Source organism: Poecilia mexicana, unplaced genomic scaffold (assembly GCF_051168715.1).
Source record: "Poecilia mexicana isolate PSO_F unplaced genomic scaffold, ASM5116871v1 scaffold_4, whole genome shotgun sequence".
In the NCBI taxonomy this organism is placed as follows: domain Eukaryota; kingdom Metazoa; phylum Chordata; class Actinopteri; order Cyprinodontiformes; family Poeciliidae; genus Poecilia; species Poecilia mexicana.
The window spans coordinates 10629459-10642745 of NW_028263373.1; the positions used below are offsets into that span (position 1 = coordinate 10629459).

The 13287-nt window shown below is 42.9% G+C and overlaps 1 protein-coding gene and 1 long non-coding RNA gene across 2 annotated transcripts; one reads left to right on the forward strand and one right to left on the reverse strand.

Annotated features, from left to right (window-relative positions):
• The first annotated feature begins 522 nt into the window (after positions 1-522).
• LOC148159931 (uncharacterized) lies at positions 523-1192 on the forward strand. Its single transcript, XR_015762758.1, has 2 exons — positions 523-577; positions 666-1192. It is a non-coding gene; the product is annotated as an uncharacterized LOC148159931 (long non-coding RNA).
• Positions 1193-1358: 166 nt separating this feature from the next.
• On the reverse strand, positions 1359-6036 carry LOC148159932 (uncharacterized). The gene is made up of 4 exons (XM_088005248.1): positions 4299-6036; positions 3222-3325; positions 2276-2403; positions 1359-1522 (listed from the first exon to the last, which is right to left on the reverse strand). The coding sequence occupies exons 1-4, from the start codon at positions 5820-5822 to the stop codon at positions 1359-1361; spliced, it is 1920 nt and encodes a 639-aa protein (XP_087861374.1). The 5' UTR covers positions 5823-6036.
• Between the last annotated feature and the right edge of the window lie 7251 nt (positions 6037-13287).

Below are 13287 nucleotides of genomic sequence, written 5' to 3' on the forward strand. Positions count from 1 at the left end.
CCTACTCGTATAAGTTTGACACAAACTAAAACTGGTTGCAGCACTGGCAACTCAAAATGTTTTTCATACAAAGCACAGTTGCGGAGAATTTAAACAATTTGCTTTCCTTTGACTATCCAAAAGTCAAAATGACATCAGGAAGCGTTACATTTGACTTCTTGTTCATCAAAAGCCGAGGATGCTTGTGTGGCAACTTGTCCGACTGCAGCCCAGAAGAAGCTAGCTGTTAGCAATCTTTACTAATTCATGTGTTGGCACAGTCCCAGAGTACAGCCATGTGTTCCTGTAGAGAGCAGAGTTCCCCTGGGAGCTGCTGTCAGCGCAAACTCAGGAAACAGTTATACTGTTCATATTTTTACAAGCTGCCTCTATGTGCAGCTAAAGTGAATCACAAGCTAATCACTGCCAGGTGCTCCGTGCCCTGATTTTGCTTGTTTGGCTGGCCTAAAAGCATCTCAGGCTCCAGGTATGAGGAAGATCTTTCATGTGCCACATTCATCTATCGCCGCAAGTTCATTCTCACTGTAACAGGGCGGCCGTTTGCGGTTGGATTTTACGGTGAAGAAGACTTCAAGAGGTAGAGTCAGGTGGAAACAGCAGTTGGTTTATTCTCTTCCCAGCATCAACACACACTCAATCACAATCCTTTTTCTCTCCCCACACAGGTGAAACCACAGGCTTAAATAGTCTCAGCTGTGCTGGACCCAACCACCTCCAATTCACAGGGGGATCTCCCTTAACAAATCTCCACCTATTTAAATAAACTACAATTTATTAAATATAAACATTTAAATTTACTTTTTATAAATATTTTATATTTTATCTTACACCAAATGAAACACCACAAAAAAACCCATAAACAATTATCTCCCCACACTTTTCAATGGCCTCTCCCGAACCTATAAATGGTGTCTGGACCCCCGGGGTTGTATTTGTCCAAACACCCTGGAGCGGACACAGAAAAGACAGGTGAGTCACTCATTATCAGCACTCCACACCTAACAGATATTGCACAAACATTTGCTCAGTTTTACCCACCAGTAGCTCCTTGCTCTGAGTAACAATTATCCTCCCTCCACAGGCAACCACCTCACTTTCCAATGAGGAGCAGCTGTGCAGAGCCCAGAACAAAAGGCTACATGCTAATTACTAAAATATTCAATAAATACAATTAAAACTTCTCGTGTGCAAATTGTTGTTTATGTGCAAATCTCTGCTTAAAGTGCAATGCTAAATAAAGTGCTTGTTAATAAAGTGCAAAAAGTGTTTTTAAAGTGCTAAACAGTGACTTAAATACAAATAGACCCAGTAATGAAGCTCTCTTCATTACATTTCCTCCCTCCTCTCTTAAGAGTACCTCAGTCCTCTGACATTCTGGATAAACCGTCAGCAACCACATTAGACTTCCCTGGCTTGTACTGGACCGTGAAGTCAAATGGCTGCAGCGCCAGGTACCATCCAGCGATTCGGGCGTTGGCATCCCTCATTCGTCTTAGCCATTGGAGGGCACGATGGTCAGTCTCTAAAATAAAGTGACGTCCTAAAAGATAATACCTGAGGGCCTCAATAGCCCACTTCATGGCCAAACACTCCTTTTCCACGGTTGAATATCTTGTCTCTCTATCCAGCAGTTTCCGACTCAGAAACACCACAGGTCTTCTTTCACCGTCCACCTCTTGTTGAAGAACAGCTCCAAGTCCCACCCCTGAAGCGTCTGTTTGCAAGATGAATGGCTTAGTGAAGTCTGGTGTGTGTAGAACTGGATGAGTACATACTGCTTGCTTGAGGTCCTTGAATGCTCGATCACAGTCTTCTGTCCAGCACACTTTGTTGGGGGCTGCACCCTTTGTTAGATGGTTCAATACAGCTGATCGTTCTGCAAAAGAAGGTATAAATTTCCGGTACCAGCCCACCAAACCCAGAAATCCTCTCACCTTCCTTTTTGTAGTTGGAACTGGGAAGGACTGGATTGCATCCATTTTCCCCACTTGAGGCTTTATTTTTCCAAACCCAATGACAAAACCCAAATACTCCACCTCTCTCTGGGCTACAGCACACTTCTTTGGGTTAATTGTCAGTCCAGCCAATCTGATGCGGTGTAGCACCTCCTGTAGGTGAATCAGATGCTCCTCCCAGGACTGGCTATACACCACAACATCATCCAAATATGCTGCAGAAAATTCTGAAACATCTCTCAGCACATGATCCATTAAACGTTGGAATGTTGCTGGCGCACCCTGGAGCCCAAAAGGCATGACTCTAAACTGGTACATACCAAAAGGAGTTTTGAAGGCGGTCAGCTCTCTTGCTTCTGGTGCCAAAGCCACTTGCCAGTATCCTTTGCACAAATCCAGCGTTGTGATGTAGCTTGCTGAACCAACTTTCTCCAGTAGGTCGTCAACCCTGGGCATTGGGTACGGGTCAAAATTGGACACAGCATTTAAATTTCTAAAGTCTATGCAAAATCTAAGGGAGCCATCTTTCTTTGGTACTAGCACAATCGGGCTGCACCATTCACTACTAGATTCTTCAATTATCCCTAAATCCAACATCAGTTTTATTTCTTTTTCCAGTACTGGAATCAACCGCTCTGGTATGCGATAGCTCTTTTGACGACTCGGCACATCTTCTTTAACCCGAATCTTATGTTGAACCAGTGATGTAAATCCTGGAACTTCTTGAAAGAGCTGAGGATCCAAGAGAGGTTTGACTTTTTCCTGCTCAGTAGGGGACAGATGAGAAATGTCAACCAAAGCACAGTCTGACATGTTAGTTGGAAAAAATTTCTCAGTCACCTCCTCATCCTTAACTGCTCTCACAAATAACTCCTGGTGCACTGGCTCTTGTTGGCTGTGGAACTCTTTCAACAAGTTGACATGAAAGGTCTGATGCTTCTTAGCCCTTTCTGGCATGTACAGTTCATAAACCACTTTACTCACTTGTTTGGTGATCTCATATGGTCCATGCCATTTTGTCAGCAACTTGTTGTCGCTGGTAGGAAGCAATAAAAGAACCTTCTGACCTGGAAGGAAGACTCTGTCTCTAGCCTTCTGATCGTACCATCTCTTTTGATGTTGTTGAGCTGCTTTCATGTTGTCCTGAGCAAAAGATGCCATTTCCTGCAATCGCTCCCTCATATTGATGACATATGCTGCAATGTTTTCACCCTCTGGTGTAGCGTCTTCCCAACAGTCCTTCAGTAGATCCAATGGACCTCTCACTTGACGCCCATACAATAGTTCAAAGGGTGAAAAACCTGTAGACACTTGTGGGACCTCTCGGTAAGCAAATAACAGGTACGGTAGCCATTGGTCCCAGTCGGCACCTGTGTCAGAGACAAACTTGCGCAGCATATTTTTGAGAGTCTGATTATATCTTTCCACTAGCCCGTCCGTTTGGGGGTGGTAAGGGGTGGTCTTAAGTCCCTTAATCCCTAATAATTTATAAACCTGCTGCAACAGTTTAGACAAAAAGTTTGTCCCACAATCTGTGAGAATTTCTCTAGGTATTCCTACTCTAGAGAAAAGCTGCAGGAGACAATTAGCAACCTGTCGGGCTTTAATGGATCTGAGAGGAAAAGCTTCAGGGTACCGTGTAGCATAGTCACATATCACCAATATGTAACGGTGACCTGTAGAGCTCCTTTCTAATGGGCCCACAATATCCATGCCCAGCCTTTCAAAAGGTGTCTCAATAATTGGCAGTGGTTGTAGTTGGGCTCGAGCTACTCCTTTGCCTGAAGTCAACTGACATTTTTCACAAGAACTACAAAATTTAGAAATCTGGGTATACATTCCCGGCCAGACAAAACGGCTGCTGATTCTACTCAGTGTCTTATAAAAAGCCATATGACCTGCCCATGGAATTGAGTGACCCAGCTCCATAACTTTGTGTCTGAACTGTTGTGGAAGGGCTAATGCTCCACACTGTCCCTTCTTCTGATACAAAATGCCTCCTTTAATAACGTAAACTGCATCTTCTAGGAAGTCTAACTGACCCTGATGAGTTCCCCCCACCCCAGTTACCTTTTCAAACCAAGGTTTTAGTGTAGAATCAGCTCTCTGGAGTGCACCCAAATCTGAGGGAATGTCAAACTCAAAGAAGTTATCTGGCTTAGATAATTGTGCCGTCTCTTCATCACCTGAGCCTTTGAACTTCTCCCTTCTTTTCTGAGCTTTTGACTTTTTTGTTCTTCCCGGTTCTGCTTCTAAAGACTCCCCAAAAAAGGGCAACTCTTCTAACACAGTCTTTGAACTTTGCGCTCTTGTTACTACATTACAAGGTTTCAATGGTTCTACTGGAATATCCGTTTTAGGACACGAGTTCTGGGCATCTCTGTTGGTAAGAACTTGGGGTTCATAGTCTGACTGGTGGATAAGGTCAAAGAGAGTGGGTATATCATTACCAAGTATCACTGTGAATGGCAAAGAGGGAACTACAGCTACCTGTACCAAGTATGTTTGACCTCCCACTGTCAAATACACCTCAGCAGTAGGGTAGACATGTTCATCTCCATGTACACAACTTATTTTAACCCCCACCCCACTTAGCTTTTCTGCTGAAATTAAGCTAGCATGCACTAGAGATTGAAAGCACCCAGAATCAAGCAAAGCTTCTTCTTTCTGCCCATTAACTAGAACAGAAACAGTGCAAACTTTCTTTTCCACAACATCCATAGCTGGTCTTGGAACAGAACACATAAGTGATGGCTTTGATTTAAGGGCAGGGCAGAAATGTTGTGTATGACCAAAGCCATTACAGTTATAACATCTAATATCTTGGACTGAAGACTTGACAAATGGCTTTTTAACATTGGGGGGTCTTTGGGAAGGGAACTGCTTTAAACTAGAAACATTTCTAGCCTGACTTTGACCAGAGCCCTGTTCACCCCCAGTGGACTTACTTGATTGGGCATAGTGAGTCTCTCGGCCAAAATAAACGCTCTTGCTCCCCTTCCTGGCTGATGTGAAGACCTCTGCAAGAGTAGCTGCTTCTTTTGCCGTCTTTGGGTCACGCTCTCGTATCCAGACCTCCAACTCTGGATTAACCATCCTTAAAAACTGCTCCAGAATTATCTGCTCAGATATTTCTTCCACAGTAGATTTATCAGGTTTAATCCATCTTGAAAACAAGTCTTTCAATCGCACATAAAGTTCACGTGGCGTCTCACCTGATTCAATCTTCAGGGATCTGAAGCGGCGTCGATAAGTGTCAGCAGTGATTTCATATTTTGCCAGAATTGCCTCTTTCACTTTGTCATAGTTTTCAGAGTCAGCCATATCCATTAGAACGTAGGCTGTGCGGGCCTTGCCGGTCAACAGAGGGACAAGACGAACCGCCCACTCATCTCTAGGCCACCGACACACCTGGGCCATCCTCTCGAACGTCGTCAGAAAATGCTCAATGTCGTCATCAGTGGATAACGGAAGAAATCTTGGTTCAATTATGGACCTGGAACCATGAGCCACCTGGACATCACCACCATCAGATTCTTCTGATTCACCTGCATGTGCTTCAGATGTCCTGGGTCGAGCTTGTGTTCCTGATACCTCAGGTTTGTCCAATACAGCATGCACTTGAAGCTGCATTTGTTGAAATTGATGCTGTATGCTCTTCCACCTTTGTTCCTGGCGGGAAAAATCTTTATCAATCTTCAGGTCTCTAGCCACTTGAGACCGCATAATAGATTTCACCATCACCGCCAGTTCCTCCAACTTATCTTCAGGGTTGGTCGCTGCCATGGCCTCCATTTCACAGGAAGCTCCAGCTCCTTCATCAGGCTCTCCTTCTTGGCCTGGCTTTTTACCACTTCTGGTCATCATCTTCTCACCGTGGCATGACTGACACACTTCTGACACCACTTGTAACAGGGCGGCCGTTTGCGGTTGGATTTTACGGTGAAGAAGACTTCAAGAGGTAGAGTCAGGTGGAAACAGCAGTTGGTTTATTCTCTTCCCAGCATCAACACACACTCAATCACAATCCTTTTTCTCTCCCCACACAGGTGAAACCACAGGCTTAAATAGTCTCAGCTGTGCTGGACCCAACCACCTCCAATTCACAGGGGGATCTCCCTTAACAAATCTCCACCTATTTAAATAAACTACAATTTATTAAATATAAACATTTAAATTTACTTTTTATAAATATTTTATATTTTATCTTACACCAAATGAAACACCACAAAAAAACCCATAAACAATTATCTCCCCACACTTTTCAATGGCCTCTCCCGAACCTATAAATGGTGTCTGGACCCCCGGGGTTGTATTTGTCCAAACACCCTGGAGCGGACACAGAAAAGACAGGTGAGTCACTCATTATCAGCACTCCACACCTAACAGATATTGCACAAACATTTGCTCAGTTTTACCCACCAGTAGCTCCTTGCTCTGAGTAACAATTATCCTCCCTCCACAGGCAACCACCTCACTTTCCAATGAGGAGCAGCTGTGCAGAGCCCAGAACAAAAGGCTACATGCTAATTACTAAAATATTCAATAAATACAATTAAAACTTCTCATGTGCAAATTGTTGTTTATGTGCAAATCTCTGCTTAAAGTGCAATGCTAAATAAAGTGCTTGTTAATAAAGTGCAAAAAGTGTTTTTAAAGTGCTAAACAGTGACTTAAATACAAATAGACCCAGTAATGAAGCTCTCTTCATTACACTCACTGATCGTCCTGTGCAACTTTGTTTTATTTCTCCAGTCCGCTCCAGTCCTCTTGGGATGACAAAGCAATCTGATTACTGGCCTTAGGATTTGTTCAATCTGGAGTTGGCAGATGAATGAAATGGAAAATATCGCATTTGAGGGGCAATATTTCATAAAAGCAGAGAATATCCAGAGTGCGAAACGTCTAATGCGTGGTTGCTACACCTTTTCTAGGTCAACGTTTTATAATTTCCAGGCACAAATTGCCAAATTTCCCAATCTGTGAGTCATTGTTTATGTTAATCAAAAAAAAAAAAATCTCAGAATTATACAAACTTCTACAGTATTCAGGCAAAAAAAAGAAAAGAAAAAGAAAATCTGCAAAAACAACAATAGGACCAATGGACATTTGAAAGACAGATCGACATGGATGAGTGGACTGCTGATTAACGATGTATTGATTGATGGATACAACTATTCCCTTTCTGTTATTTTAAAAAAATAGCACACTGGTTCGAGGAAATTTGATGTAGATGTTCAAAAATGTAACATATTCCTAATGGGGGGAAAAATAAACATTGAAAATCCAAACATTTCCTTTGTAACCTGTGTTCCTGTATCTGTATCCAAACCTATAAAATACTTAAACCAAAGTCCTCACTTTCCACACTTTTCAAGCCTGTGTAGAAACCCTGACAATGGCCTGCTAAGTGTGTACTGGAGAGTGCAAATGGGGACAAATACTGCCAGAAAAAAATGTTTAATGGGAAGACTTTAAAACTAAACGGAACATCCTTCTAAGTACCAGCTACACTTCTGTTCATTAGATTTGCTCAGCAAAATAAGAAAAAAAAAAACCCCAGAACACTTGTATTTCCAGGTGCATTCATCTAAACTGCTGTTCATAATCATCACAAAGAGTCTCATTAAAATGAAGTTACTCTTTATATGGCTGGACAGACAAGAAAGCAAAAAGCCTGAAGATTCATGAACTGTTCTGCACTGCTCCTGGTTCGTGTTCGTTCACCTGCAGCTAACTGTCCCTCTAGGGACTTGGGATCAGACCTCAATCCCCATCTCATCTCCTTCTTTGTAGCTAGCCTGTAAACCCCAACTGATGGATGACAGAGGCTTCTTTGGCACATATTGTTGGGAACATTTCTGTTTCTGGTTAGAGAATTAAAACACTGCCTTGGAGAAGACAATGGGATTCTGCCCAAAGCTAAGCTAAAGCTAAGCCAACCCTACAGGGCAGAAGAATAGAAGAATGTCCTGAGCTCCATCGGGGTTCTGGATAGAGTTACAGAGAAAGAGTGTCAAAGCATCCATCTTTAATAATTTCCAGTGTTTCAAAAAGCTGCCAGTAAGCCGCCAGAGTCTTTCTTGAGTAAGCTTTCTGCATCGTTAATTGAGTCTGGAATCTGTTAGTATTTTGATGTATATAAATAGACTTAAGCAGAAGTTCATTGAGCTGAATATTTTACCTATTAGCATTCTGCTTTTGGAGTAACTAAGGCATAACAAGCTAATATTATCAGATTAATTCAGTTAAAGCTTCTCCGTCAGCTGCAGTTTCGAAAATGTTATCTTAATAAGAATGGTGGATGTTTTTTCCAACAACGGCAAATTTGTTATTTCTTATAGGCGATGGGAAAAGAGTTGAAAGTACTCTTTCTCCCAGCTGTTTGTCAGTGTCCAAGAGGGAAGTGCACAGATAGGCACTAGGGGGTGCTAGAGTGCATGCCATTTTCTCCCTTTGGAAAAAAAAAGTGCCCTTTTGAAATTTTATTTTATTTTATTTTTTTTACAGTGTATAGTGTCTTTATAAGCACGTCACAGCTGCCATGTCTCTCGTACTTCTGCTCCCATAAGGTTGTTTAAAGGAGTTTTGAGGTTAATGATTTTCTTTGGTTGCTTTAGAATAAGTAGAGCAACACAAATGTACATTATACCTCACAAAAGCACGTCTACTTGAAAACTGCTATAAACGTTTAAACGTGTTTTGTTTTCTAGTCTTTTATTCCTACAGGTTTTGAAAACATGACTTAAAAACCTCGTTATATCTTGATCCCAGGAACAAGCCCGGCATTAACTGCGGACCGCAAAACGAGCGACAGACCACATGCTGCCATTAGTGACCTCGAAAAAAATGTTTTCCATTTGGTTTGTAATGCTGAATCTCCTTTGCAGGATCTTTGTGAAGATAATGGCTGGAAAACAGGCAGTGAAGGCTTATAAAGGACTCCCTTCAGAACAGGGACTTAATGCAGCTCTATGCTGCCACTTTAATTCAATTAGCCCGTGTCAGTCACTGCCTAGGTATCAAACCGCCTCAGACTAATATTTACAGAGGGGCTCTAATATCAATATGCAGGTGAAGGCAGTTCCCCCACGTCCTCGCCGTCCTGCAATTATATAACCACATATGGCTGCAGCAGTGAATCACAACATTTACCACCGATCTCTTCAACAGCCGGCCCACGCCGACTGCCAAATCCATTCTGACCGGCATAATCTTAATATTAGCCTTAGAAAAATGACTCTTGTATTGACTAAGTAAAATTGTCTAAATGAGCCATTTGAGCCAGAGTAAACACATTTAACCAGGAGGTCAGAGGCTGCCACACAAGAGGCAGGTTAAGTTTGATAATTTTCTCAAAATGTCTAATGTCCTCCAGAACCTTTTGGGAAAAACAAGTGCCGGGGCTGATATTGACCTTGGCGGCAGGCCGAATACCCGAGGCTTTAAATGCGCATCAAATGCTCCATCTTCTGACAAATGGAAGTAGACGTCTTATGCAGGTCACTCGCTTTTCGACTCCTCAACCCGCCCACCGACCATAATGTGTGATCATGAGATAAGAACGACATGGCGCGTGTGTGTTCTGGGTTAAATGTCTAGATTTGACTAAATCTGGTCATGTGGAAATTGCTGCAATCTTGTCAGCACATCTGAAATATGTGCACGATAAAAAAAAAAAAACAGTCACCAAGATCCAAGTGAACAAGTTAGATTACCTATTTGAGGATTTAGGTTAAAAGTAAGGATAAAGGGGGATTCTAACCACACAAACATGACCACGATCACATGTTCCTCATCAAGAAACCCAAAACAACAAGACCAAAGTCTCAAATCTAATATGTCACCCCTCCTGTGTAACTCAGTATCCTCTTACTCAGGTCCTTCTCACTGTCCTCGCAACGGTAATTGTGCATGCTGTTGAGAAAGGAGCTGAAGAAACCGCGACGTAATTTTGACAGCGTTCACCTCCTACTTTCAAAGCTTGAAACAACACACCACCTTCCAGATGCTTCCAGGCTGTTCCAAGTTTTACGCCACGCCTGCCTCACCACGATGGCAGTACTGGATGCTAAGAGGCCTGCTCTGTAGCCCACAATCACAAGCGGTCTCGCGTGTTTCCTGGACTACTACATGTAAACTCACCTTCCACATGCAACTACACACATGCAAGTGCAAACAGTGCACATGTAAGAAAAAGATGGAACCTGAGACACTCAGTGTGGATCACTTAAGCTAAAGAAACAATGAATTTGTGAAGCAATGTCTTTTGCAAGATATTTTACGACCCAAGCCCAGCGTTTCCCAATATTTTTGAAAGTAAAAAAAGAAAAAGTTTTCTCTCTGGTTTCTTTGTGTGGTTCACGCTCAGCTCTCTGACAACACCCGGACTCCATTACTCTGCTCTCTGGGGAAATCATCATCTCTAATAGGAAACATGCTGAGCAAAACAGGTAGAAGAGAAAGGAGGGTGGAGCATCCTTTTGCATCATAGTTGGACTTCGGCAGGTTTTTTGTATTATCTGCGTAATGTAAAGCAGGACAAACGATCTGAATCAAAGCTGGAATAACAATATTATTACACTTATTGTTCACTTTATTAGGTACACTTTTCTACTTCTGGAATAGGCCTCCTTTTGTCTTCAGAACCCGCCCTAATTTACTGTGGGAAAAATGCGACATGGTTGGGAAAAGTTTCCTCAGAGATTATGGCCCACCTTTTACATGATGGCATCACAAAGTTGCTGCAGATTTATCAGTTGCACATGTATGCTGTGAATCTCCTGTTCATCCACATCCCAAATATGCTCTATTGGATTGAGAGCTGGAAGGACGAGGCCATTAAATTACAGTGCACTACTTGTCATTTTCAAGGTACCAGTTTGAGATGGTCTGACTTTTCTAACATGCTGCACAAACCTGTTGGAAGTAGCCATCAGAAGATGGATACACTGCTTCTATTTTAGGCTTTGACAAAGACCCATCACCTTTTGCGATACAGTAATAAAATGCAAGTTATTGTTTTATTTAATGTCATTAAACTGAGATTGATGAACAGCAGCATTGTGGCCAAATAAAGATGAATACCTGCAGGAGAACAGAACAATATGCACCCTTTGGCAGGATTATCCAGAGAGACGCAGCGGAGGAAAAACCAGATGATACGTCACAGTGCTTGACAGTTCACTCTCATGCAAGCATAAACTGGGTCCGCCTCAAAACAGAGCTGGTCGTGCGTCAACGCTGACCTTGTGGTGACCAGAGCTACCCCTCTTCCCATGAGGGGTGTTCTTAGAGGTTATGCACTTTGTTTCCAGGACAAAAGCCAAGCGGTTGTCTCAGCAGGACCACGAGGCTTTGGCCCAACGTGATCCAAGAGGGTTCGGCCTGGATTCAAGATGAGTAAGATGGGGAAGACAAAAGAAGCAGAGGGCGAAAAATGTAGCGATGGAGGGAGTTTACAAAGTGTTGCTGATCCTACGTTTTTGCGAGGCTATTTGCAGGCAGATAGCCTCACAAATGATGCAAGGCTGTTGTGTAATAAACTGTTGCGGACACAAACTACAGAGCAGGTTCAGGGCAAAATAGGTCTTTGCGACCGCTCCGGGTCCCCTGCTGAACTTGGGATCCCAAAAGGATTTGAGTGCACACAGTGGACAACTGCACCAGAGGTATGCATGTTAATGGTCATTTTAAGAATTTGAAACCTAGTCAGTTTTTAAATATATTGAGTTCTACTACTTGTGCTTGAGCTTTGGTTCCATTTTGTCAATTTCTAATTGTTTATATGCAGATCAGATATAACATTAAAATCAAAATGTTGTATAATCCTTTCTGCTGTAAGTAGCCATGATAATAGGAGCAGAGGCGACGTCACACTGTGTGCAAGAGCCAACAGTTATTACAGGCAGTGTTTTACTACTTTAAAGCAAGTTAACCAAGTTATACTATTACTTGGTTATGTCATAGCCAAGTAACCATGTGACCTTTAGTTGTTAAAAAAATTGTGTACGTCTCAAGTATGACTTTAAACTATTCTTAGGAGGGTTTGACTCAAAATGAAGCTTAGGCGCAAATTCAGTCTGGAAGACTCTTGCTACACCTGCCTCATCAATCAGCGCCTCCCCCTCATCTCCCTGGACCTATCAGCGCTGGACCAAGCCTCATCATGGCCAATCATTGACCGAGCTCCAGTTGATAAGGACCTTATCGCCGTTTCAGCTCGACGTCCTCAGCCGGGGCCTGAACGCCAAAGAATTTTAATGTTTACTTGTCAATAAACTTTTTAATCGCTTTCTTTCTGTCTGAGTCCCTCCAGATTGAACGTAGTCTGTACAATGAGCTGTCCATCAGCCTTGCTTTTCACCAGGTTTGCTAATTGCTGCTGCTAGTCTGGAGGAGCTGAATAGTGTGAGTGGAAGTAGGTGACCCTTTGTGGGAGTATCCACTCAGCTATGGGAGATTCAAGGAAAGAATCAAGGCAACAGCTCAGGTCTGTTTTGAGCATAACTATATATAAAACTTAGAAAAAGTCCATTTCACATAGAACTGACATCAAGCAAAACAAATTGAGTTGGACTATAAGTTGTCGCCTCACTATTGAACTGTAACACGACTTCTGCTGAATAGAGAATGGTGAGTTAGCTGGTGGGAGACGAGGTTTTCAGGAAGCGTGTCGCTACATGAAATGATTTGATACAATCTTGACCACCTACTTTGACTATGACAAAGTAGGTGTCTCTTTTTTGATGTTGCTCGCATGTATGTTCAAAGGTTTGACTCAATTTGACTTTTTTTTTTCTGCAATGTGACTAGTTTTAGCACATGGAAAGTGAGTCAGTTTTGGTTCTATGACAGGATTCTGACAAGATTATGTTTTGGGGTTTTTTTTTTGTATTTTTTCCCCTCATTATTCAGGACAAGCTCAGTCTTTTTTTTTAACAGATTAATGTTTGTGCTTCCCACCCCGATGACACATTTATAATTCTCTAATCCCTTACTGTGACCCATATTGAGCCGAGTGTGACGCATTTCCACATCTACAAGCTGTTTGTTTCGCATCCAGCGGGACGTGAGCGGGCGAGGACTCACCCGTCCCTTGCGCCATCCATGGATGCCAGAGGGGACAGGTGATGAGGGCTGCCGAGGTCCCGATCCAGGCGGTGCTGTCGGGAGGGCAGGTCTGTGACGGAGGCAGGGTTGGGGGCATGGGAGAGGAGCTCCACCGAGGCGCTCTGATGGGGGTTGCTGGAGCCAGCGTACAGGCCTGAAAGACAAACAAAGCTAATTCGGTAAACGTGCCAGATAAACTCAAGGGTCCTGCACGCAGTCT